This window comes from Somniosus microcephalus, chromosome 21 (assembly GCF_052327205.1).
Source record: "Somniosus microcephalus isolate GS21.2 chromosome 21, FLI_Smic_1.0, whole genome shotgun sequence".
NCBI classification, from domain to species: domain Eukaryota; kingdom Metazoa; phylum Chordata; class Chondrichthyes; order Squaliformes; family Somniosidae; genus Somniosus; species Somniosus microcephalus.
Genome location: NC_141007.1, coordinates 70,390,831 through 70,415,913, shown reverse-complemented (window position 1 = coordinate 70,415,913; position 25,083 = coordinate 70,390,831). Strand labels below are relative to the sequence as shown.

At 46.5% G+C, this 25,083-nt stretch overlaps 1 protein-coding gene and 1 non-coding gene across 3 annotated transcripts; both read right to left on the bottom strand.

Moving 5' to 3' along the window:
• Positions 1-7,565: 7,565 nt before the first annotated feature.
• Positions 7,566-24,714, bottom strand: LOC147102938 (UPF0450 protein C17orf58 homolog). Of its 2 annotated transcripts, XM_085963895.1 has the most exons (5): positions 23,539-24,713; positions 21,349-22,029; positions 17,529-17,606; positions 14,194-14,385; positions 7,566-12,602 (listed from the first exon to the last, which is right to left on the bottom strand). In XM_085963895.1, exons 1-5 carry the CDS (start codon positions 23,609-23,611, stop codon positions 12,388-12,390), a joined length of 1,239 nt encoding a protein of 412 aa, XP_085820021.1. In that variant the 5' UTR covers positions 23,612-24,713; the 3' UTR covers positions 7,566-12,387. The 2 variants fall into 2 exon arrangements, with proteins under 2 accessions (XP_085820021.1, XP_085820022.1); XM_085963896.1 differs by lacking the exon at positions 21,349-22,029 and having other exon boundaries at positions 23,539-24,714.
• trnar-ccg (transfer RNA arginine (anticodon CCG)) lies at positions 24,708-24,780 on the bottom strand. Its single transcript has one exon. It is a non-coding gene; the product is annotated as a tRNA-Arg (tRNA).
• Positions 24,781-25,083: the final 303 nt, after the last annotated feature.

The following is a 25,083-nucleotide window of genomic DNA, read 5'->3' as shown; positions in this document are numbered from 1 at the left end:
TGTTTACTACAGTGGTGTGTGTGACATACAAATGAGCACAAGGTGCACATGTTCAGTTCCTAGTCTCTGCTGACTTGAGTTCAATTGATCACCATGGAATATGGAATGTTATTGAGTTCCAGGTCCCAGCCTTGAGCCATTGATTCTGCTTGAAAAATGCACGTGAGTGGAGGTCAGTTTATCGAAACAGAGAATCCCAAGGTTGGAAACGTCGTACGTCCATGTAATTCTCCTTCCTGCTGTCCTGGCAATTGTAACCAACGATGTGTTTCTCATCAAGCTTCTTTCCCCTTCCTTAGTAAGCTATTCAGGAAAAACTGACCATCCTCAAAATAAATTAATTCTGTATTGATCAAATATCCCTGACTGATACCCAAATCCCTGAGCCTTTATTAGCTTGAATTTCTCCATTATATTTCCCCCCCTCTGCTCGGTCTTTCTGATGGAGTCCCAGTTCTGTATCTACCCTCATCTGTTTTGTTCTCATTCCCCTAATCATTAGAATCAGAATGGTTACAGCACAGAAGGAGGCTATTCATCCCGTCGAGCCTTTGCTGGCTCTCTGCAAGAGCACTTCAGTTACTCCCACTCCCCTGCCCTTTCCCCCTAGGCCTGCAATTTTTTTTCCTTCAGGTACTTAGCCAATTCCCTTTTGAAAGCCATGATTGAGTCTAACTCCATCACCCGTTCAGGCAGTGTGTTCCAGATCCTAGCCACTTGCTGCATAAAGTTTTTCCTCCTGTCGCCTTCGGTTCTTTTGCCAATCACCTTAAATGTGTCTCCTCTGGCTCTCGACCCTTCCACCAATGGGAACAGTTTCTCTCTATCTACTCTGTTTAGACTCCTCATGATTTTGAACACCTCTATCAAATCTCCTCTCGACCTTCTCTGCTCCAAGGAGAGCAACCCCAGCTTCTCGAGTCTATCCACGAAGCTGAATGGGTGTAAGGATAAACCCAGCAACTACAGGCCAGTCAGTTTAACCTCGGTAGTGGGGAAGCTTTTAGAAACGATAATCCAGTCCAAGTGACTGGAATCATTCTTTTCTGCACCCTCTCTAAGGCCTTCACATTCTTCTTCCTAAAGTGCAGTGCTCAGAATTGGACACAATACTCCAGTTGAGGCTGAACCAGTGTTTTAAAAAGGTTCATTATAACTTCCTTGCTTTTGTACTCTATGCCTCTATTTACGAAGCCCAAGATCCCGTAAGCTTTTTTAACCGCTTTCTTAACCTACCCTGCCACCTTCAACGATTTGTGCATATATACCCCCGGGTCTATCTGTTCATGCCTCTCCTTGTTCTTCCTACCAAAATGTATCACTTCGCACTTTTCTGCATTAAATTTAATCTGCTAAGTGTCCGCCTATTTCACCAGCTTGTCTACTTGAAGTCTATCACTATACTCTTCACTGTTCACTATACTGTACTTCCAAGTTTAGTGTCATCTGCAAATTTTGAAATTGTGCCCTATACACCCAAGTCCAAGTCATTAATATAACAAGAAAAGCAGTGGTCCTAGAACTGACCCCTGGGGAACACCACTGTATACCTTCCTCCAATATGAAAAACAACCGTTCACTGCAAACTGTTTCCTGTCACTTAGCCAATTTCGTATCCATGCTGCCACTGTCCTTTTTATTTCATGGGCTTCAACTTTGCTAGCAAGCCACTTTGTCAAACACCTTTTGGAAGTCCATATACACCACATCAACCGCATTGCCCTCATCAACCCTCTCTGTTACCACATCAAAAAACTCGATCAAGTTGGTTAAACACGATTTGCCTTTAACAAATCCGCGCTGGCTTTCCTTAATCCACACTTGGACAAAGTTAAGTCATTTGGACCTGATTATCGTTTCTAAAAGCTTCCCCACTACCGAGGTTAAACTGACTGGCCTGCAGTTGCTGGGTTTATGATGCGCTATCAACAATACCAAAAGCTACGAGATGGACTTATCTGAAGTAGGCTTTTATTGACTAAGAACTAGAGCATGCCTCTGCTGGTGAATCCATCCTAAGAGCTCCCGGGGGAAGGGTGGTGAGTCACCTTTATACCCGGGCTTAGGGGTGGAGCCAGGGGCTGAGACATGCCTGGACTTGTACAGGGTTAACAGTGGTTTACCACACAGGCATGTACAGGTTAACAGTGGTTTACCACATTCACCCCTCGTTTAAAAAAAAGTCCGGCGGGGTGAAGGGTTTCAAAAGTTCATATACGAAAGTCTCTCCGGGGGTCTTGTCTGCCGTAATGATCTTCGTGGTGCCGGTTGCGGCGGCGGTTCTCGCGTGGGACGGCGCACTGGCGTGTCGTCCTCTCGGCGTAGGGATGGCACCGGTATGTCGTCAGTTCGTGGAAGACACCCCGGTGGTGCGTCGTGGGTAGTGGTGGTGGGTGGAGGTAGTGGATGGTGATCGATGGTGTTTCGGGTGGTACCTGAGGGTGCGAGGTCTCGAATTGAGACTGTGTCCTCCCGCCCGTCAGGATACGCCACGTAGGCGTACTGTGGGTTGGCGTGGAGGAGGTGAACCTTTTCGACCAGGGGGTCCGTCTTATGGCTCCTCACGTGTTTCCTGAGCAGGACGGGTCCCGGAGACGTCAGCCATGGCGGTAGTGATGTCCCCGAGGTGGATTTCCTGGGGAAGACGAACATCTTCTCGTGAGGGGTGGCGTTTGTGGCAGTACAGAGCAGTGATTGTATGGAGTGGAGCGCATCGGGGAGGACATCTTGCCAGCGGGAGATTGGGAGGCCCTTGGATTTTAGGGCGAGCATAGCGGTCTTCCACACCGTTGCGTTCTCCCTCTCTACCTGTCTGTTACCCCGGGGGTTGTAGCTGGTAGTCCTGCTCGTGGCTATGCCCTTCTCAAGCAGGTACTGGCGCAGCTCGTCGCTCATGAACGACGAGCCCCTGTTGCTGTGGATGTAATTGGGGAAGCCAAATATGGCGAACAGGTCGTGGAGGCACCTGATGACTGTGGCGCTGGTCATGTCCGGGCAGGGCATAGCGAAGGGGAAACGGGAGTACTCGTCAATAATATTGAGGAAGTACGTGTTGCGGTCAGAGGAGGGAAGGGGCCCCTTGAAATCGACGCTGAGACGTTCGAAGGGGCGGGTGGCTTTAATCAGGTGTGCCCTGTCTGGCCTATAAAAATGCAGTTTGCATTCGGCGCAGACCTGGCAGTTTCTGGTCATGGTCCTGACCTCCTCGATGGAGTAAGGCAGGTTGCGAGCTCTAATAAAGTGGAAGAACCTGGTGACCCCCGGGTGGCAGAGATCATTGTGGAGGGTCCGTAGCCTATCGACTTGTGCGTTGGTACATGTCCCATGGGATAGGGCGTCTGGGGGCTGATTAAGTTTCCCGGGCCGGTATAAGATATCGTAGTTGTAGGTGGATAACTCAATCCTCCACCGCAATATCTTATTTTTGATTTTCCCCCTTTGTCTGTTGTTAAACATAAATGCTACTGACCGTTGGTCAGTGAGCAGGGTGAAACGTTTACCGGCCAGGTAATGCTTCCAGTGCCGTACAGCCTCCACTATCGCCTGGGCCTCCTTCTCGACTGAGGAGTGTCGAATTTCGGGGCCCTGGAGCGTCCGTGAAAAGAAGGCCACGGGTCTCCCCGCCTGGTTAAGGGTTGCGGCTAGGGCGAAGTCGGATGCATCGCTCTCCACTTGGAAAGGGATGGACTCATCCACTGCGTGCATTGTGGCCTTCGCAATGTCCTCTTTATGAGGGTGAAGGCCGCACGGGCCTCTGCCGTCAGGGGGAAGGAGGTTGACTTGATGAGGGGCCGGGCTTTGTCCGCATAGTTGGGCACCCACTGGGCGTAGTAAGAGAAGAACCCTAGGCATCTCTTCAGGGCTTTTAGGCAGTGGGGGGGGGGGGGTAGTTCCAGGAGGGGGCGCATTCGGTCGGGGTCGGGGCCGATGACTCCGTTTTCCACCACGCAGCCAAGAATAGCGAGGCGCGCGGTGCGGAACATACATTTTTCTCTGTTGTATGTCAGATTCAGCCGTTGGGCCGTACGGAGGAATTTTTCTAGGTTGGCGTCGTGGTCCTGCCGGTCATGGCCGCAGATGGTGACGTTGTCTAGATAGGGGAAGGTGGCCTGCAGCGCGTTCTGGTCAACCATCCGGTCCATCTCCCTTTGGAAGACCAAGACCCCGTTGGTGACGCCGAAGGGGACTCGGAGGAAGTGGTAGAGGCGACCGTCAGCCTCGAAGGCCGTGTAATGGCGGTCCTCAGGCCTGATGGGGAGCTGGTGGTATGCCGACTTCAGATCAATCGTCGAGAATACCCGGTATTGTGCTATCTGGTTGACCATGTCAGATATGCGGGGAAGTGGGTATGCGTCTAATTGCGTGTATCGATTGATCGTCTGGCTGTAATCAATAACCAGGCGCTGTTTTTCGCCGGTCTTTACTACCACCACTTGGGCTCGCCATGGGCTGGTGCTGCCCTCGATAATCCCTTCCCTCAGGAGTCTTTGTACTTCTGATTTAATAAAGCTCCTATCCCCGGCACTGTACCGCCTGCTTTTAGTAGCAATTGGCTTGCAGTCTTTGGCGAGATTAGCGAACAACGGGGGGGGGTTTGACCTTCAGGGTGGACAGGCTGCATACTTTGCGCGGCACCGTGTTTAAATTCTGCTGGCTGCAGACTGTAAGTGGGGGCAGGGGCCCGCCATATGCCATCGTGACGCTCTCCAGATGGCACTGGAAGTCTAATCCTAGCAGTACGGGAGTGCAGAGCTGTGGCAGGACGAGGAATTTAAACTCTCTGTACTCCACGCCGTTCACTGTCAGAGTCGCTACACAGTGGCCGCCGACGTCCGGCGTATGGGACTTTGAGGCCATAAAGACCTGGTGGCGTGTGCGCATAACCGATAGGGAGTAGCGTTGCACCGTGTCGGGGTGGATGAAGCTCTCCGTGCTTCCGCAGTCGAAAAGGCAATTTGTGGCATGGCCATTTACCTTTACGTTCATCATGGACCCGGCTAGTTGATGGGGTCTAGATTGGTCCAGGGTGATGGAGGCCATCGTCGAGGTCGGTGGGTCGCTGTAGTATTCGCCCGCGCCGAGGGCCTGGTCCCGAGATGGTGTCCAAGAGGGCGGCTCCCCCTCGGCTGGTGGTGTCCAAAATGGCGGCCCGCACGGCTCACACGTGGTTGGTGGGGTCCAAAATGGCGGCCTGTACGGTTCACACGCGGCGCTGCTGGAATTGGGGGTCGATTTCGCCTTGCACACTCTCGCGTAGTGGCCTTTCTTGCCGCATTTGGAGCAGGTCGCGTCCTTTGCTGGGCATTGCTGTCTGGGGTGCTTGGCCTGGCCGCAGAAGTAGCATTTCTGGCCTCTGGTCATTGCAGCTGTAGTTGGGCTGCTGGCGGCTTGTGGCCTTACCGGATCCCAAGATGGCTGCTCCCGTGGCATCCACGTGGCCATCCGGTCAGGCGGGTAGGCGTCCATGTTCTGGAGGGCCACGTCTAACGAGTTAGCGAGGGCCTCCGTCTTCTGCAGGTCGAGCCCCTTCTGTTCCAGCAGCCTCTGCCGAGTATAGTTGGACCTGATGCCGGCTACGTAGGCGTCTCGGATCAGGTCTTCCGTGCATTCCTTGGCCGTCACCGTTTTGCAATTACAGTCCCGGCCGAGGACTCTCAGTGCCAGTAAATATTCAGCGCCCGATTCCCCGGGGCGCTGTTTTCGGGTAGCCAGGAGGTGTCTGGCGTAGACCTCGTTAACAGGCCTCACGTATTGTTCCTTTAGCGTCGCGATGGCGGCCGCGTAAGTAGTGGCGTCTCGGATGATCGAGTAGACTCGGTGGCTCACCCGTGAGTTCAAGACAAGCCGTTTCGCGTCATCTGTAGTGACAGTAGTGCTGGAGGCCTCCAGGAAGGCTTCGAAACAGCTCAGCCAGTGTTCAAAGTTATTGGCTGCATCTGCTGCTTGAGGATCCAGGTCTAAACGTTCCGGCTTCAAGATTTGCTCCATGTTGAAAATTAGTCAATAAAATTGATGCGCTATCAACAATACGAAAAGCTACGAGATGGACTTATCTGAAGTAGGCTTTTATTGACTAAGAACTAGAGCATGCCTCTGCTAGTGAATCCATCCTAAGAGCTCCCGGGGGAAGGGTGGTGAGTCACCTTTATACCCGGGCTTAGGGGTGGAGCCAGGGGCTGGGACATGCCTGGACTTGTACAGGGTTAACAGTGGTTTACCACACAGGCATGTACAGGTTAACAGTGGTTTACCACAGTTTATCCTTGCACCCATTTTTTGAACAAGGGTGTGACATTTGCAATTCTTCAGTCCTCTGGCACCACCCCCGTATCTAAGGAGGATTGGAAGATTATGACCAGTACCTCCGTGATTTCCTCCTTAACTTTCCTCGGCATCCTAGGATTCATCCCATCTGGTCCTGGTGACTTATCAACTTTAAGTACAGACAACCTTTCTAGTACCTCTATCAATTGTTGTCTCATCCAGTATCTCCACTACCTCCTCTTTCACTATGACTTTGGCGGCAGCATCATCTTCCTTGGCGAAGACAGCTGCAAAGTACTCATTTAGTATGTCAGCCATGCCCTCTGCCTCCATGTGTAGGTCGCCCTTTTGGTCCCTAATCGGCTCCTCCTCCTACTACCTGTTTATTATTTATATGCCTACAGAAGACTTTTAAATTCCCTTTTATGTTAGCTGCCAATCCATTCTCATACCCTCTCTTTGCCCTTCTTATTTTCTTTTTCACTTCCCCTGTGAACTTTCTGTATTCAGCCTGATTCTCACTTGTATTCTCAACGTGACATCTGTCATACGCGCTCTTTTTCTGCTTCATCTTACTCTCTATCTCTTTCACCATCCAGGGAGCTCTGGCTTTAGTTGCCCTACCTTTCCCCCTCGTGGGAATGCACCTCGACTGTACCTGAACAGTCTCCTCCTTAAAGGCAGCCAATTGTTTGATTACAGTTTTGCCTGCCAATCTTTGACTGAGACTAGGAAAGGGAAAGTAAAGAATGGGAAAATAAATTAAATGGCTCTAGACCACAGAACGCAACACAGGAGAGGTATTATGAGGTATTGGTGGATCAAAGGTGCAGTGTGTGACAGCAGTAAGGAGACCTTGGGATGCACATGGCAGCACAAGCCCAGGAAGCAATAATGAGTCTGTAGAAGGCTGGGTACAATTCTGGTCACCATACTACAGCAAAGCTATCTGGAAATTGTAAGCAGTGCAGAAAATGCATTCAAACAGATAACTAGCTTAAAGCATTGGAGCCATGAGGAGAGACAGAAGAGCCCAGGATTGTTCACGCTGGAGAATAGTGTTCGGGTGAGAGATTATTCAAACTTCCGACAGGTATCTATCTAGAACAGTATCGGGCCTAGTTGTGATGCTCTCTTTCTTCCCACCCACACCCATCACTCACTAAACATACCAATGGAAAATGACCACTTGAATGAGCCGCCACAGGATTATGAGGGGAGGGGTGGTGGTGGGGGGAGAGTTAATCTAGTTTGAAATGGTTGAGCACTAACAAAATAAATAAAGTTTGTTTCCACTGAGGCAAGCTTACAAGAGAATTCTTTAATACACAGGTTCTTATTGTTACAAACCGAATACACACAAGGACCACAATGAATCCTTTCAAGCCTCAATTGAAAAAGACTTTATTGCGCCAGTTTTTATTTGACTTGGACTACTGTTCCCAAACAGATATCAGGTATCGTTTTCTTTGATCTTGGTGAGTTTGAATGATGGAATCCCATAAGGTGTAATAATTTCAGGGATTGTAACTTGCTCAAATGTTTTAAATCACTTTAATCGTGATGGAGGAAATGGGGGTCATAACCTCAAGCTTTTTATCCACTCAAAGGTTAGATGTGATAGTAGGGGTCATTAACTGCACATTTAAGGGAACATGATCCCAAATTCTCTTCTCTGATAATTGAGAATCTAACCAAATCCTCCTGTTGTTGGATTTGTGCCATTAAGCAGCAAAGATTTTAAAGAGAAAGCTAGCTTCCAGTTAATTGACATATTGGGAAAAAGTAGCATGAAAGTAAATAGGCTGGTGGTCCACAGAAGTTAAAATCTCTCGAAGTAAAATTGACATGTTGAAATGAAAATTACTTGGTTTAGAAAGTTCTTCAAGTATCAGAAGTGTGCAGGCGTGTGACTTATTTGTAATGAGATACTTGGTATTAATTCTTTCCTTATCCTGCAGATGTAGCCAGGCCAATAACTGAGAGGGAAAAGTGAATTTAATTTACCCTTTCTTCCTTTTATAAAATGTTTGTTTGTGCAGCCAGTAATTGTCCTTTTCCCCGTGGTGTAGGTATCTCCACCTTGGGCAGCTCCCTTTTTAGTTTCATTGTCAAAAGATTAGTTGCATTTATACGTACAAAACACACTTAAGTCTCCAATAGTCCTATATGCATCACACCAGAGATTTAGCATTTCGTGCTTGTATGCATTTGTTTTGCCCATTAGTTCGCCAGTCTTACCCAAATATTTTAATAACCTTTAGCATGGTTGCTTCATGGATATTACCACCTCAGCCCAGAGATTATTGTCCCCTGATTCTCTATAATACGGTGCATTGCTATATGAATATACCGCCCGCTTACCCAATTCTACCACATGACATCTGAAGAAATTTAGGGTAAACTCGGGGAACAATTATGATGTAAATAAATTTGTGTTCCTGCAGGCTGCTGGTATCCTTGTGGGTACAAAATACTTAACGTATTTCCAGATGGCTGTCGATGGGCAAGTGTACCACCTGATGTGGTTCTGAGCCAGAAGTGTCCCAGGTTCGATTCTTGGCCTGTGCCGAGCTATCTGATCTCAGCCAACACAGCAGTAAAGCCATATAGTTGAGGATTTGAGTACAGGAGCAAGGATGTCTTACTACAGTTATACAGGGCCTTGGTGAGACCACACCTGGAGTACTGGGTGCAGTTTTGGTCTCTACCTAAGAAAGGATATACTTGCCATAGAGGGAGTGCAGCGAAGGTTCACCAGTCTGATTCCTGGGATGGCAGGACTGTCGTATGAGGAGAGATTGGGTCGACTAGGCCTGTATTCACTAGAGTTTAGAAGAATGAGAGGGGATCTCATTGAAACGTATATAATTCTGACAGGGCTGGATGCAGGGAGGATGTTTCCCCTGGCTGGGGGCTCTGGAACGAGGGGTCACAGTCTCAGGATACGGGGTAGGACATTTAGGACTGAGATGAGGAGAAATTTCTTCACTCAGAGGGTGATGAACCTGTGGAATTCTCTACCACAGAAGGCTGTGGAGGCCAAGTCACTGAATATATTTAAGAAGGAGGAGATAGATAGATTTCTAGACACAAAAGGCATCAAGGGGTACGGGGAGAGAGCGGGAATGTGGTATTGAGATAGAGGATCAGCCATGATCATATTGAATGGCGGAGCAGGCTCGAAGGGCCACATGGCCTACTCTTTTTCTATTTTTTTTCTATATTTCCGCATCCCTGGGCCAGTTTGGAGAAAAATGACCCAGGATTCCTGCTGCTGATCACTGTCCAGTGCCTCTGCTGCTGGCAATGGGTACATCTGTGAAGACAGAATTGGCTTCAGCTGTGCTGATACCTGTGGTCGAATAACCTGCTGGCACGCAGTGCGTAGGGTCATAACCTGAAGCACCTTGCCAGCACCTGTGGAGCTGTACCTTACCATTCATTACTCTAACCTGCACTGTACAATTAAAATATTATGTCTAGTTTTGGCACCTTACTTTAAAAAGGATGTGAAGTCCATGGAGAGGTTGATGAAGAGATTTACTAAGATGATACCTGGGATGCAAGTGTTTAGCTTTGAGGAGAAACTGGGGCTATTTTCATTTGGAGCCAAGAAAATTAGATTGGCTAAGTGTTTCAAATTCCTGAGGGATTTTGATGAGAGAAATTGGGAAAAACTATTTCAACTGGTCAATGAGTTGGTAACTTTAGAAAGAAAGAGTTGCATTTCTATAGCGCCTTCCACAACCACCAGCCATCCCAAAGCGCTTCACAGCCAAAGAAGTACTTTGGAAGAAAATGACCAGATAATCTGTTTAAGTGATGTTAATTGAGGGATAAATATTGGGCACAACACCGGGGATAACTCCCCTGCTTTTCTTCGAAATAGTGCCACCTGCGAAAGCCTCAGTTTAACATCACATCCAAAAGACGGCACCTCTGACAGTACAGCACTCCCTCAGCACTGCACTGGAGTGTTAGCCTAGATTTTTGTGCTCAAGTCTCAAGTGGGACTTGAACCCACAACCTTCTGAGGCGAGGGTGCTACCAACTGACCCACAGCTGACATAGCTAAGACCATGGGAGCTGGACAAAAATTTGAGGAACAACATTTTAAGAGTAAGGAAAATGGGACTGAGGGGCTAGTTCTGTCAGAGATCGATAGATTTTTGTTTCATAAGTATATCAAGGAATATAGAACAAAGGTGGGTAAAGGGAGTTGAGTTATAGATAAGTCATGATCTAATGGACTAGCTCAAGGGGCTGAATGGCCTCCTTCTCTTCCTATGTCAGGACTTAACCCTGTCCTCACCCAATGTGCACACACACGGACGCTTTACAACAGAAGACATCAACTATGGCAGCACAATACTCACCATGATGTTACTTAAGCAATGTCACATCAGGGGAAAAATACAGAAAGTCTGCTCACTGGCTACCTCGAACCAGCAGATTCATGTGACAACGGATGATTGAGCGACAGTTGTTATTGTATATGGATTATGTAACAATGTACCTTCCCTGACCTCTAGAAAGCAGCTGAGTATTTACCCAAGCTGTGTGTTTTGTGATGACTCACCCCAACCAATCATTCCCATGAATTCACCTGCTACAACTGTGGCTCTTCAGGCTATTCCATTTTAGTCACTAGAGCAATATCCCAAGCACAGGGAGATGATCAATGCATAGGAAAGAGCTTCTGTGGCTGCTTAATTTTACATTCGATGCATTCCAGGCCAACAATTTGTGTATAGAACAGCTGCTGGTGAGACGGAGAACTCTGCAGACTAGCAAATGGAGACAGGCCGGAGGTGACCCATCCTCCCCCGTGGAATATCATCACCCAGTGGTTGATCCCAGAGAAGCACCAGCAGCAGCTGTGAAGAAGACAAGCCCTGATCGTCAATGGAAAAATGGTGATGGGAGGTAACAGCGGGGAGCTCAACAGGAGTGAGGAGGAAGAAGGAATATTGTAAACATCCTCCTTTTTACTTGATCTGCATTAAAATGAAGCTAAACCTCAAGCAGAAAAATAAGATTCGATTAAAAACAAATTAATTTTTCTTGTTAAGATAATGACTCTTGCTTGAAAGCTTTTTTAATGTATCCTTTACAAAACGCACTCTGCTACTTGGGTGCCTGAGTGATGGTTGCTCCTCCGACAGTCTGCATTCTTCCTGTGTCCAATCCATATGGAGAAAATTTGCTCTCTGGTCCCCAGGGGCTCTGGGGAAATAATTACAATCGCGACCTGGTGAAGGACCCTGAAACCTCAGCCTTTAGATAAACAATTCCGTGTAAAAGGCGGTCGTGCTGCACCCATCCCAGCTGCTTTGATCGCCTGGAAACGGCAATTTCCCAGAGGAAGAGGGATGGTTGTTGCTTTCTCACAGTCGCCACTTTACATATCTTCTTCCTTTCACTGAGAAAGTTTTTCTCTCTCATTTTTTAAGTGCAGTTATCAAAAGGGCAGCAAAGAGCTGGAATGTTGAGTGAAGCCAAATTAGCAAGTTACAAAGTGTGCATCGAACCAGGTACACTGTGTCTCCAGTTACGCTGATTGGATTTTACTCCAGCCAAACAGACAGCAGACCATTCCATGATGCGTTCTAAAAATCCTTAATGCAATACACTAAAATAAGATACCTCACTGGACTACAGTTTGTTCAATAAATTGTTTCCGCCCCTGAAGACACTGACCCTTTCTGGGTATAGTTTCATGGGTGCCAGCGGCCCTCTCATGGTCATTTTCATATGTGAACCCAGATGGTATGTGTCACTAAGCTGTTCAGTAGGGGCGGCGGGAGGGGGGGGCATCACAGTAGAGCCCCATCACCCAACATCTGCACAAGCATTTTTTCCTAGCAGCTGGCACTGAATGGCAATGAGGAGTAAAGCCTGACTATAATTCCTATCTCTACCCTGGGCTGCTGAGGGCAAATATAGCACCCCTTCTGCTGAGATTGGCTAGCTCAGCACAGACTGGGAATCAAAAATAATATATATAAAAAGTGAGCTTCATTCTTTAAAAATTACAAATAACAGCTATAAACATTTTTTTTATATAATGGCCTTCCTGTATTATTGTTACAGATGTTATAAAGCACACACCGGCCCATTTCATTTCTGCCGAGATCCTAGAAAAGCTCCTCCACATTTCCCGTCACGCACTAGCTGGACTTTCTGGTCCCTCTTTCTGTTATATCTTCTCACGTAGCTGCTGCTCTTAACCAGCCCGTCTCCTGGCTTCAGTCTCCCAGAGACACGCTCTTGGACCCAGGCGGGTAGAGAGTATCTCCTGTGATAAATCAGACCCATCATGATGTATCTACCACCTGAGAAGTAGAAATGTACAGAAAGAACATTAATGAAATGCTGTGATCCTTCCCCATATTATTTCATTGTATTTTTTTCCTCAGTTTGCTCCCTCCCTTTAGCAGATCAGCAATGATCTAATTGAATGGCGGAACAGGCTCGAGGGACTGAATGGCCTACTCCTGTTCCTATGTTCCCTCTTGAAGGCACTGATTGATGTTGGGAACTCTTCCACAAGCACTCCAGTGGCCATTCTTCAAGAAAGACCATCACTGGCCAACCTGAAATCACGCATCACATGATGTCCACACACAACCACTTTCTCAACAAGAGTTTGACAAGTATGTTGAATAGGATTTTGAATTTGATGCATAGGAAACTGATTTGGGATAATGGAAAAGAAAAGCACATTTCTTAATTTTGTACTCATTGGAATATGTGATGTTTTTCATGCTGGAGAATGAAATGCTTTCCATTTCGGGCACCTCATTGCATTAAACGTTCCCAGATCAGTTATTCAGAATAAAGCTCCTTCCTCTACTCCAACAATGTGCCTCAGTCCCTAGCCTCAGAATTGCATCTTTTCTGCACCAGTCATGCATTTCTCCCATTTCCCATACCCACTGTCCCTAAGCCTATCTGAGTGACACTGTGGGGGTGATTTTCTCAATGGGGAGCTTTTGGAGGCGGGACTCCCACTTGTCGGGTTTCAGTCCCGCCTCCATCAACTTCTGTTGCCCAGCAGGCTTAGCAGGCCAATTAAGGGAAAACTGGTTGCAGAGATTTGACATTTCATCTGTCAAAAATTTTTGACAGATGAATTGTCATCGTTTGACAGCTCTGTGAAGCTGTCAAAACAGTGATATTCTCAGTAGTTTGATGAGGTCTTGAATTCAAGACCTCATCAAACCTCTTTCTTTTGCAGAAATTAGATGGTTGTTGCATTGGAGAATGCAACGACAATCGGTCATCTCTACCGCGGAGGTGCGAGACTCTCCGCATACACACTGACTGAAGCCTGCAGGAAGAAACAAAGGTAAGTACACTTTTTCTAACACTTTGCACTTACCTCACATACTCCCCTCTCCACACTTGCACCCATCACTCACCCCCACAGCACACATCTGGACCCCGCAGACCCCCCACTCGCCTCGGTGACCTGGCGGGGTTCGGAGCTTTTGGGAAGCCCGCACTTGTGTGGGCAAAAAGGGGATAATCCTATTTTCTGCCTGTTAACTACCGGCGCGGGACGGCTACCCGCCTCCTGGCAAGATGGCACGGAGGCGGGTTGGGGGTGGAATGGGTACCCGCCCCCAGATTCTGCCATTTTCCCAGCAGTCCTGCCTCCCCAGGGCTGGCAAGATCGCGCCCTGTCAGTCAGTGCCAAATATGGGGAAGTAGTGGACCCACGGCCACTGGGAAATGAACCGACATGGCCTAAATTCATTTCAAGTAGCACTTCCATTACAAACATAGAAGACTTTTATGCTGGTGGGTTTGAACCTAGATCCCAGAGCTGGCTATATCTAACCCACTGCATCAATCAGTTCCCCTACACGTTTCTACCCCTATGAAAGATGGTGCAGCGATGATCATAAATACTGGACTCACCAAACTTCAAGTCTGGACACGATCTTCTACAGTTGAAAGTATCAACAACAAGAATGTGCACTTTGAAGAAGAATCCATCAGGCGTGACATAGAGTCGACTCATGCGGTAGAATCCATTGCTGTCCACCAGTAATGCCACCAGCCGCAGCCCTTTACCAAGGGTTTCAATATCGTGGACGATGCCACTGATTGCTGTTGAAAGACGGGCACTGTTACTGCATTAAAGCGGCAGTGAGTTAAAGTATCACACCATGGTATTTTCAGTTCTCATATCCAGCAATAGGGAATAACAGCAATTTAAAATATATACAAATGTAGCAGGGATGTTGGAAACCTGAATTAAAACCAGAAAAAGCTGGAATTGAACAGAGGGCCAGTCAGCATCTGAAAAAGAAAGGCTAATGTATTGGGTGTCTGATGAAACATTAACCTATTTTTCTGTCTCAAATGCTGACTGATCTATGCATTTCCAGCATTCGCTATTGTTGTTACATATGGATTTATATATAGTGCTCCGATTATGTTGTAAACTAAAACATGGAAATCAATTGTTTTATGAACATTGTATAAACTCTCTGAGCTTCATCTGTAATTGCGCCTCTTCACTACGTGCTGTGCCATGGGTAGGTGGGCTACAGGCTGAAGCCACAATTGCCCCACAAGGGGAGTTCCAGGGAGAGAAGATGCAGAGTGGGGACAAAAATGGGGGTAAATTAGAAGGCCTGGTACCTGCTCAGCAACTCATTGTGGCTGCACATTCCAGAACCGTTATCCTTCCTCTCCATGGTGCCACTGTGCTACTTATTGAGCTCCTAAAAAGGTAAGCTATATTGTCCTTTCTCCTTGCGCACTACACCAAACAGCCCCCCAGATTCTCCCTGCCTTAGCCCTGAACCCACGTCTCTCTAGTTTCTCCCCTCATGCTCTCTCCAAGGCTCCTCAATCGCTTCCCTCACCAAAAAGCTGTCTAACCTCGGCTCTGAATTGTCTGACATGAGATACCTAGCAGTCCCCCTGGGCAGTCTGTTCCACATATTCACTACCCTCCATGTGAAGCAGTTAACTTTAAGCTGTTTCTTCATCTTCCTTCTGCCCAGGCTGCGCTAAAACATTGTTATTAAGTTCGTGGTTACGTCAAACAACATATTAGGGTTCATCTTATCTACAAGTGTTGGCTTAGCTCAGTTGAGCACACTCCGTATAGCTGGTTGTGCATCTATTCTAGCCTGCCCTAGTACTGTCCTTCGGTTGGGAGGTTACACTCAGGACCCATGTGTCTGTTTGATAAAGGAGCAGGGAGCTCTTCCAGTGCCCCAGCCAACAATCTAACCTCAACCAACGTCACCAAAAGTAACTTAATGTTGGTCATCTTGTTGTTTGTGGAATCTCACTGAGCACAAGAGTGACTGCACTTCAGAGTGATCCATTGTACAGGAAGCAATTTAGTTCCTCCTTATTATCCGTGCCTAACCTTTCCACCACCCCCAGTATCAGCATACCATTTTCTCTATATAACAACTTGAATTTACATAGCACCTTTAATGTAGTAAAACATCCCAACACTCTTCACGGAAGCGTAATCAGACAAAAATTCACACTGAGCCACAGAAGAAGCTTGTAGGAGGGATGACTAAAAACTTGGTCAAAGAGGTAGGTTTTAAGGAGGGTCTTAAAGGAGGAGTGAGAGGTGGAGGTAACCTGGGGTGGGGCTTGGCATGGCAGTAGAAAACGAGGATTTTAAAGAAGAGTCGAGAGGGGTGGAACAGGTGAGGTACCAGAAGAATAGGGAGAGACCACGGTGTCATTTCCTTGTTGCCGATCCACAATGCCAGTTGTATGCCAGGTTAAAAATATACCCCTAAATTCCACTATTAAATGGACGGTTTGTGGCCCATAAATTGACATTCCCCGCCTATTGCTCAAACCTGGCATCTGATTAATGATTGAACACATCTTATCCTTGCTGTATTAGACCTCCTTGGATGGTAAGGCTCTCATTTAAGATGAAACTACGTAGTATTACTCATTTTAATTTGATTAAACCCAATTTTGAAGAGTTGCATATTAATGAAGGCACAGAATAAATGCGACAAAATATAGGGAGAAATGACAATAGAACGGCACTCCTCATCTCAAACATGGCAAGTTGTTAACCATTTGTCATTTAATCTCTCCCACCTTCCACCCTCTCTCAGACCTTCCCTTTTGTACTTTCCTCCCCTCCCCGCTTTCCCAGCCCCTACACTTGCCTGTTACATCTCTAACCTTTTCCAGTTCTGATGAAGGGACATCGACCTGAAACCTTAACTTGGTTTCTCTCTCCACAGATGCTGCCTGACCTGCTGAGCAGTGTTCCCGTTAAACTGGGCGGCTGTGCAGCAGTCTGAAGGTCTCGTGTAAGCTGCTTACCAGCTTTACAATGGAAAAATCGCGCATGCGCGGAAATTTGACTGGGTAGCACAGCCTGCTAAAGGGGCCGCACAACCCATTAAAGGGGCCACGCACCCAAAAAAAAATGAGAGCGAACATTGCTGAGTGTTTCCAGCATTTTCTGTTTTTATTTCAGATTTCCAGCATCCGCGGTATTTTGCTTTTCTAAGTTGTTAACCAGATTGGACCATCTTTTCCCTTGTGGGATCTAAAAGCACAAAACAACAAGTGACTCAAGAGCAGGATGATGTGGACGACCATCTCATGATAAAGGCAATCACTGTACTGAAGAACTATTTCTATCCCACACTGTTATGATCAGTGATTCATTTTGAGACCAAAGGCTAGGAGTTACTGTTGACAATAACGGTTGACAAAGTTTAACAAATTCATAAGACATTCCTTTGCCTACTATTTTAGCCTGTTTAGTATAAATGGGTCAAACCCTTCATCAATAGCGGACAAAGGAATATCAAATAAATGCAGTTGATGTTCATCTCCTAACAGTAATTGCTCGGCTCAAAAATGTTCAGTGGTGAAGAAAGAAACAAGTTGAAAGAAGAGTTGAGAAATAAGAACATAATTTTCCTTAAAAACATCTTCCCACAATATACCTGGTACACCATTATAGTTGGTTTCAGTCCAGCTTATTGGTGTGTATTATCTCACGAAGTAGTGGAAAATGCACCATAAAGTATCAAAAATCAAAATGTTCCATGGAATATATTGCCCTCCACGCCGCCCCCCCCACAAAAATCTGATGTACAGGGTACTCACTCCAGGAATCAGCACTAAACCACTAGGGGCACTGGTCTGCAGATCCTTCCCTATGACAAGTATATTTTTAAATAAAAATTGATCAGGAATTACATTAAAATCTCATGGAAATCTCAATCCATTCTTACCAAACTCACTGCTGCAGTAGAATTCTCTTTCATCCTTTTCCTTTCTGCATTCAATTGAACACAACTGTCTGTCGTAATCTTTGAAAAAGGAAAAAAAAAGCCAGATTAATTAATGAATTAATACAGAGCTCGCAGCCAGAGAAATCCGACTGCAATTTTAATTTTTACATATAAAATCATTAAAGCAGCTCATCTCTATTTTTCTCAACACAATGTTTAACTAACTAAACATTTTACGTGCTTTGTGACAGTGCTAAATGTATAAAAAGATGTGATTATGATGACCCTGGAACAAAATGAGAGACTTGCATTTATATAGCACCTTTCATGCACTCAACATGTTCCAAAATGCTTTACAACCAATGAATTGCTTTTGAATTGTAGTCACTGTTGTTTAGTGAGCAACTGCAGCAGCCAATTTGTGCACAGCAAGGTCCCACAAACAGCAATGAGATTAATCCCCAATTTTGGTGATGGATGGTTGAAGGATGAATATTTGCCAGGACATCGGGAGAACTCCCTGCCCCGGTTGCAAAAAAATTAACGTACAGTAGTGACTATAATGGGCTTGATTTTAACTCTCGCGCGAGAACGCAGTCTGGTGAACGGCTGGCCCGTCAAGAGCGACAACAGACAGACTCACTCGATTTTAACGGCCGGGCATCATTAGCTTGCCTTCTTCCCGACCAGGAAGTCAGCAGGAAGCCCGATATTCCGGCCGTTAATATCGGGCAGCAGGAGGCCGCAAGCCCAGGGGAACGTTCTCCAGCGCAAGTTAAGTGCTCCGGGAGGGGAATCTCGGTCAGGGGATGGGGGAAGAAGCCCGAGACAGAGGAGGCCCATGGTTGCCTCGTAAGGGTTAGAGTAGCATCTCCTGTTCCACCTGACCCACAAGAAAACCTGTATATAAAAAAAAAATTAACTACTTAGCTTGCTGGGCCTCTTCTGGCTCCTGTTCCCTGGCTGGATTGGTCTGGTGGGGAAGCAATCACTGCTCCCCCATTCCGGCCTTGTTAAAATAGCAGATTAGACCCCTGCTCCCTGTCTGCATATCTAAAGAGGGCACTGGTGGCAGGTGCTCTTGCCGACTGCAGTTTAAAATTGCAGTCGGTCACATCAGAGCTGGAAGGTGTGGGCAAATCTCACCCCTCCATTTTAACTCCCCGCCCCCCTACTTGCTTTCCACCAGAAGGGGGAGGGGTTAGAATAGACCCCAGTGAATCAAGGATCAGCAACTGCAAAAACCATCTGGGACAGCACAACAGTATCACAGAATCACAGAAGCCCCACAGTGCAGATAGAGGCCATTTCGGCCCATCGAGCCTGCACCGACACATATCCCACCCTATCCCCGTAACCCCACGTATTTAATCCCCCTAACACTAAGGGTCAATTTTATCATCGCCAATCAACCTAACCCGCACATCTTTGGACTGTGGGAGGAAACCGGAGCACCCGGAGGAAACCCACACAAACACGGGGAGAATGTGCAAACTCCACACAGACAGTCACCCGAGGCTGGATTCGAACCCGGGTAAAGTGCTATTCCTCCACTTCAATTTGCAAATAGTTAAAAAAAAAAAAAATAACCAAATATTGCCCAAGGTTCCTGCAAATCGTTAATGTTCCTGAACTGCCACTGTGTCATTTTTAACCAATTGTTTTTCCTTTTTAACTGATTTGATCTATACATGGCAAAGGAGGCGCTAGAGCATCTATCTGGAGGGAGGCTATGTAATTCTCCATGTGTATCACCCTCTAGTCCTCAGTATCTGTCACATACCTCAGCCGCCAGCTCAAACCTGGGATTGGCAGAAGCTGGAATTAAATACTGTTCTTCTCCTTTCCTGTCTGTTAAGCTAATAATACAGGGGAATTCTATTAGGAGATGCATCTATTTCAACATCCATAGGACGAGTGAAAGGAACGTATTAAAGCTCTAACGATTTATATGGGGTAATTCTGTGATCGGGCGCTCCCAGGGAGATCACGGCCTTCATGCTCACGATTTCCCAAAGATGTGCTTCCTGCAAGCGGTGATCTCTGTTGGGAGCACCTGATCGCGGAATCGTCCCCTTCCCCCACCATTGCTCAGTGCGCTTCTCCAATGAGTTGTTAAACATTGAAAGTGGGCCGGCCTCAGGTTGATCCCCAGTTTGTGCTGTGAACTAATCTTAGCCTAGGCACCAGGGGGAGGGGGAGCTAGAATTGGGTGCAGAGCCCTGGGCTAGGAAATGGAGCACAAGTCCCCCTCTGGATTGCTATCCAGAGCCCTCTTATGGATCTTCTTATCGTGTCTACACACTGTTCCCTTTGGGGAACAGTATGAAGTAGTGGAAGGATTTCTGGCCGCGTTAAACGCTCCTCCCGTGACCGTAACCATCTTCATACCAGCCATTAGGGTGGTTAGTCCTATGGTGGGAGGGTTTTAATGGCTCCCACAACCCATACGAGGGGGGGTCACCCACAGACGCAAGTATCCCGCTGGATGTCAACCCAGAATTTAGAGCCGGAGCTCCGACTCTACTTGCCGGGACTGTCTGGAGCGGGGTTCGAAACCCTACACCTTCTGGCCCAGCGGCAAGGATGCTACCGCTACGCCAAAGGCCCACTCCCCCTCTTATGGATATTGGGTGAGGACAAGAAAGGGTTCCACTGACCCTCGCTATCAAGGCTCACACATGAATAATGGACACTTGATTGAAGTACTGGGTGGAACCATAACCCGCCAAGGAGCAAATATCTTCAAGTGAGATGGGGAGGGGAGAAAAGTGGTGAGAGAGAAAAAAAATCCCTCTTTTTTTGTTCATTTCTTCCCCTCTGCATCATCCTTTCAGGTCATCAAAGGGACAGAAAGGTGACATGCTGTCAGCTTCTGATTATGTCATTAGCTGTATTAACTCCTTTAAACCCACCACCCAGGAACTCAAGTCAAGCACTTGTGAGGGAGACTGCTAGTATTATATGATAAATCTTCCTTCACACTCCCTCCAGTGGCTTAGTGTGTCAGTGTAGTACTGAGCAACGCAACAACAACTTGCATTTATACAGCGCTTTTAACATAGTAAAACATCCCACGGCGCTTCACAGGAGCAATATCAAACAAAATTTGACACCGAGCCACATAAGGAGATATTAGGGCAGGTGACCAAAAGCTTGGTCAAAGAGGTAGGTTTTAAGGAGCGTCTTAAAGGAGGAGAGAGAGGTAGAGAGGCGGAGAGGTTTAGGGAGGGAATTCCAGAGCTTAGGGCCAAGGCAGCTGAAGGCACGGCCGCAAATGGTGAAGCGATGAAAATCAGGGATGCTCAAGAGGCCAGAATTGGAGGAGCGCAGTGATCTTGGAGGGTTGTGGGGCTAGAGGATGTTACAGAGATAGGGAGGGGGTGAGGCCATGGAGGGATTGGAAGACAAGGATGAGAATTTTAAAATCGAGCCGTTGGTTAACCGGGAGATCAGGAAGGTCACGGATTTGATCCCTGTGCTGTGCTGAGTTATCTGATCTCACCTGAGCGGCATAAAGAAACGGGCATGCTATGACTTGCCTCGGTGTTAATGGGCTAGGAAGAGAGAAGATAAATCAGGTAGGGTTCCTAGCTGAACGTTGATCCGTTGGAAGGCGACAGTGAGTGAACATCGGGTGAGGACACAATCAGGCTCCAACATCAAGTAACCTGTTAATACTCAAAGCTCAGCATCATAAATGAATGATGACCACCTGGGTATTGTACTGGAGAGTGAATAGTGCCTTCAGGAGAGGATAGGTTAACATTGAGGATAAGAAATCTTGGCAGTGTCAGCATTGGTGACAAAATAGAATTACCTTCTCTGAGTATGTTAAAATGATAGAGCAAGCTCATTGTGCGCCGGTTAGTTACAGATGATGAGTTGATGCCATTTATGAAGGTATCACTTGTTCTGTACCGAATGGCCTTTCTGGGTCGGTTCTCCTCAGGGTCCAGTCGTGAGGTTGTAGCTCTTTCTCCCTGTTTTGTTACATGATGATGGCTGTCACTGATTTGCCGGTACAGCCGGGCACCCTCATAATTGTGGGGCGGATACATTGAAGAACTTGACTGCATGCTCTTGGCCAGAAGGCTGTAGTAAGCCGGCGACCTGTTCAGTTTGGACTTATCTGGATAAAATGAAGCCACGAGGCCTCGGAGGTCGCTCGATGGCCATCTTTCATGCCTCTCGGAGGGTTCTTTCGCTGTTGCCTTGTAGTTCTGACCCTCTGCACTTTCATTCCTTTTGCCATTTTTTTCAAAGAAAACTAAGGGCACGAGTTTGACCTCTGCATGCGAGTTTTCATTTTTCATCTTGTATTGTTGGTAATGAGCCTCTTCTCTCTCAAAAAAGGCATGAAGAGCCGGTAAACTGGACTCAGGAAGACTGCGGTTTTTATGTGGCAATTTTGTCAGATTTACTGAAGGGTCCAGCATCCTGTGGAGTCCAGTGGAGGAGGATCTTCTACCTGTTGTTCTTCCAACTTGTGGTGTGAGCTCTACACACAGAAGACAGAGTAAGAGACACCGGAACTGCAGAGATATTTCCACCTGTTACACTTTCAGAGATCTATGAAATACTTTTGTTTTTTTACAGTTGATTTACTGAACTTTCTTTTTATGAAGACGGGAGTGGGCTTATTTTTTGAGGATATGTTGCTTCTAATTGCCTGTCCCCCCTACACACATTTCCCCCAGCACCACCCCCCCACCCCCCCCCCCCGGTCTTCCTGGGCCAACCACCTCTTCCAGCTCAGTCTTCGCTTTCTTCCCCCCTCCAAATACAGCACAGAAGGAGGCCACTCTGCCCATGGTGCCTATACCGGCTCTTTGAAAGAGCTATCCAATTAGTCCCACTCCCATGCTCATTCCCCATAGCCCTGCAATTTTCTTTCTTTTTCAAGTCTATATCCAATTCTCTTTTGAATGTTACTATTGAATCTGCTTCCAGCACCATTTCAGGCAGCGCATTCCAGATCATAACAACTTGCTGCTAAAAAAATTCTCCTTATTTTCCCCCTTGGCTTTTTTTGCCAATTACCTTAAATCTGTGTCCTCTGGTTACTGACCCTCCTTCCAGTGGAAACAATTTCTCCCTATCTACTCTATCAAAACCCCTCACAATTTTGAACACCTCTATTAAATCTCCCTTTAACCTTCTTTGCTCTGAGAACAATCCCAGTTTCTCTAATCAAAGACAGTGAAGCAGTTAGGTTTTTACAACAATCCCGGTGGCTCTATGCCATTATTTTATTGATACTGTACCAGCTTTTATTTCCAGATTTTATTTTAATTAAATTCAAATTCAATTTTCCCTGGTGGGTTTTGATCTCACGTTCTCTGGATTATTAATCCAGGCTTCTTTATTACTAGTCCAGTAACATAATCATGATGCTCCTGTACCTTCCCCATTTTAACCCCAGGGACCGTTAAGTCCAATTGTGTTAGTTGAGATCAACTAACACAATGCCAACCATTCAAAGACCTGCATGGCTGAGCACCACACCAGTCAAATCCCCACTCACACTTTTGGGAAGCTACCAGCATCTAGTTAAAGAAGTTCCAATGATCAAATACATCACCAGTATAACCAGGGTATGGGCTGTCTTCATTGCCAAAGGCAGAGAGACCGGTCAAAGTGTCATTTTCATCATGATTTTGCCATGACACATTTTAACTCAATTTGCACCATCACACTCTTCATTTGGCAAACTTGTTTTTATCTTGTTTGCCACTTTTTCCAAAAGATTCTTTCCCTTTAATGTATTACACTTGTACAAGGTGCATATATAACTGCAGTTTCTCATTCCTCACAGACTGTTTAGAAAATATACTGCTCTCTCCTTTCTCCCATACCCTCGATCGCAAATAAATCTTAAAACATTTTTCGTGTAAATTGTTATAATCCTTGCAGATAGTAACATTTCAAATACAGAGCAGCGTTTATTAAATCGTAAAAATTAATATCAATTTGTTTTGCGTAGTGAGTTGGATAAAATTCTGCTCACCTTTATTTTTTGCATTAATGTTTTTTGCAAATACCACGATCGAGAAGACCTGCATTAATATCATCCCGTTCATACTGAAGCTGGAACGGAAACCCAGTGAATGAGGTGGAGAGAAGAGCCCCTTCGTTTTATACCCTTCTTGGGCTATGCTAATAAGGGACAACTCCGCAGCCTGGGATAAACCTTGGCCAAAAGATCCAATTTCACTCTGTTTCCCACGTCAGGAGTAATCTTCTGAGACCTGCATTTTTTTTGTGTCATTTCTTTCGAGCGATGCAAAAATATCCCAGAGTTATAAAGAAAAATATTTAAATGAAGTATTTTTGGAATATAAACACAATAGCGATTTTCAACAGCTTTTTGAATATAGATATCTCGAAAAGGCTCGAGAATCTGAATTGTTCCATATATGTTGTATTGCAAGAAATTCTGGCAAAAGTTACACTACATTCATTATTCACGGCGTTGGAAAAGAGAGCGAAATGGAATTTTATTGCAGTATTTCCGAAAGTATAACTGCTCGAAACTGTTCCATGTTTATTTCCCTTTCGTTTGTTTTCAATGAATCACCACTTGCAAAAATCATAATCAACTCATTTTTGTTTGATAGATGCGCTACTAAGTGTTTCTTTTTTTTTGCATTGGGAATTGGCAATAAATCCCTGGTTTTCTATACAATGTTCAGCAATTATTAACAGTAAAAATATCTGCTGTCGACACCTATTCTAAGATTTTTTTTTTAAAGAATAATCAGGTTCAACTATATGTATTCTACTCAGTTCAAGCGATGTTCCGCAGGCCTGTGAAGGTACTGGACTTTTTTTTTAACTGATTCGCATTTATTCTGAGAAATGATAATTTGGTGGTTTATTTAGCTTTGCTGAAAGGGAGCCAGGCAAATGCTGGCGGACTTGCACCCAGTTGCTGCGGGGCTGATCCGGGCTGAGCCTGGTCTCGCCACCGCCCTCTGCTGGCACTCGTCCCGAACCGCAGCTAAAACACGCCGCTGAGCGGACGGTGCCCCCGTTGAAACGCCGCTTGTCGGGGGGGTTTTGAGGTCCTTGTGGGTCGCGGCAGGGTCCCCGCCGGACTGTGCGTCAGCCTGAATCAGCGGGGCCCGGCGGCCGGCGGTGGACGCGGGCAAGCGGCACAAAAAGGTGCAAACGGTGCGACCCAGATGGGACTCGAACCCACAATCCCCAGCTCCGGAGGCTGATGCCTTATCCATTAGGCCACTGGGTCACCACGAGGACTCTGTAGCAGCAGTGCGACATATACACGTGGCAGTGCGGATATATAGACACACAACAGCCTCTGTGCACACAGTAAAAACCATAGCACATCACCATATAGGAGAAAAGCCGAGAATATTGATGGGGCAGTGCAGAGAGCCAAGATGCGTCGAGCGTATACTATAGTTGGCATGACACTGCACACTATTTATAGATACTGTGTGTGTGTGTATAAACAGAGACAGAGAGCATGTATTGGGCCAAGAGTGGAGAGGAAGGACCTCAGCAGAGAGGTCAATAACCAGGGGGCACA

Bases quoted from the DNA above. Each gene is read 5' to 3' on its own strand.
- LOC147102938 (XM_085963895.1), bottom strand. From the start codon at position 23,611: ATGAACGGGATGATATTAATGCAGGTCTTCTCGATCGTGGTATTTGCA. The intron at 22,030-23,538 runs GTGAGCAGAATT...TTCTGTGTGTAG, and splicing joins CATTAATGCAAAAAATAAAG to AGCTCACACCACAAGTTGGA. The intron at 17,607-21,348 runs GTAATTCTATTT...CCTTTTTCAAAG, and splicing joins TTTTAACATACTCAGAGAAG to ATTACGACAGACAGTTGTGT.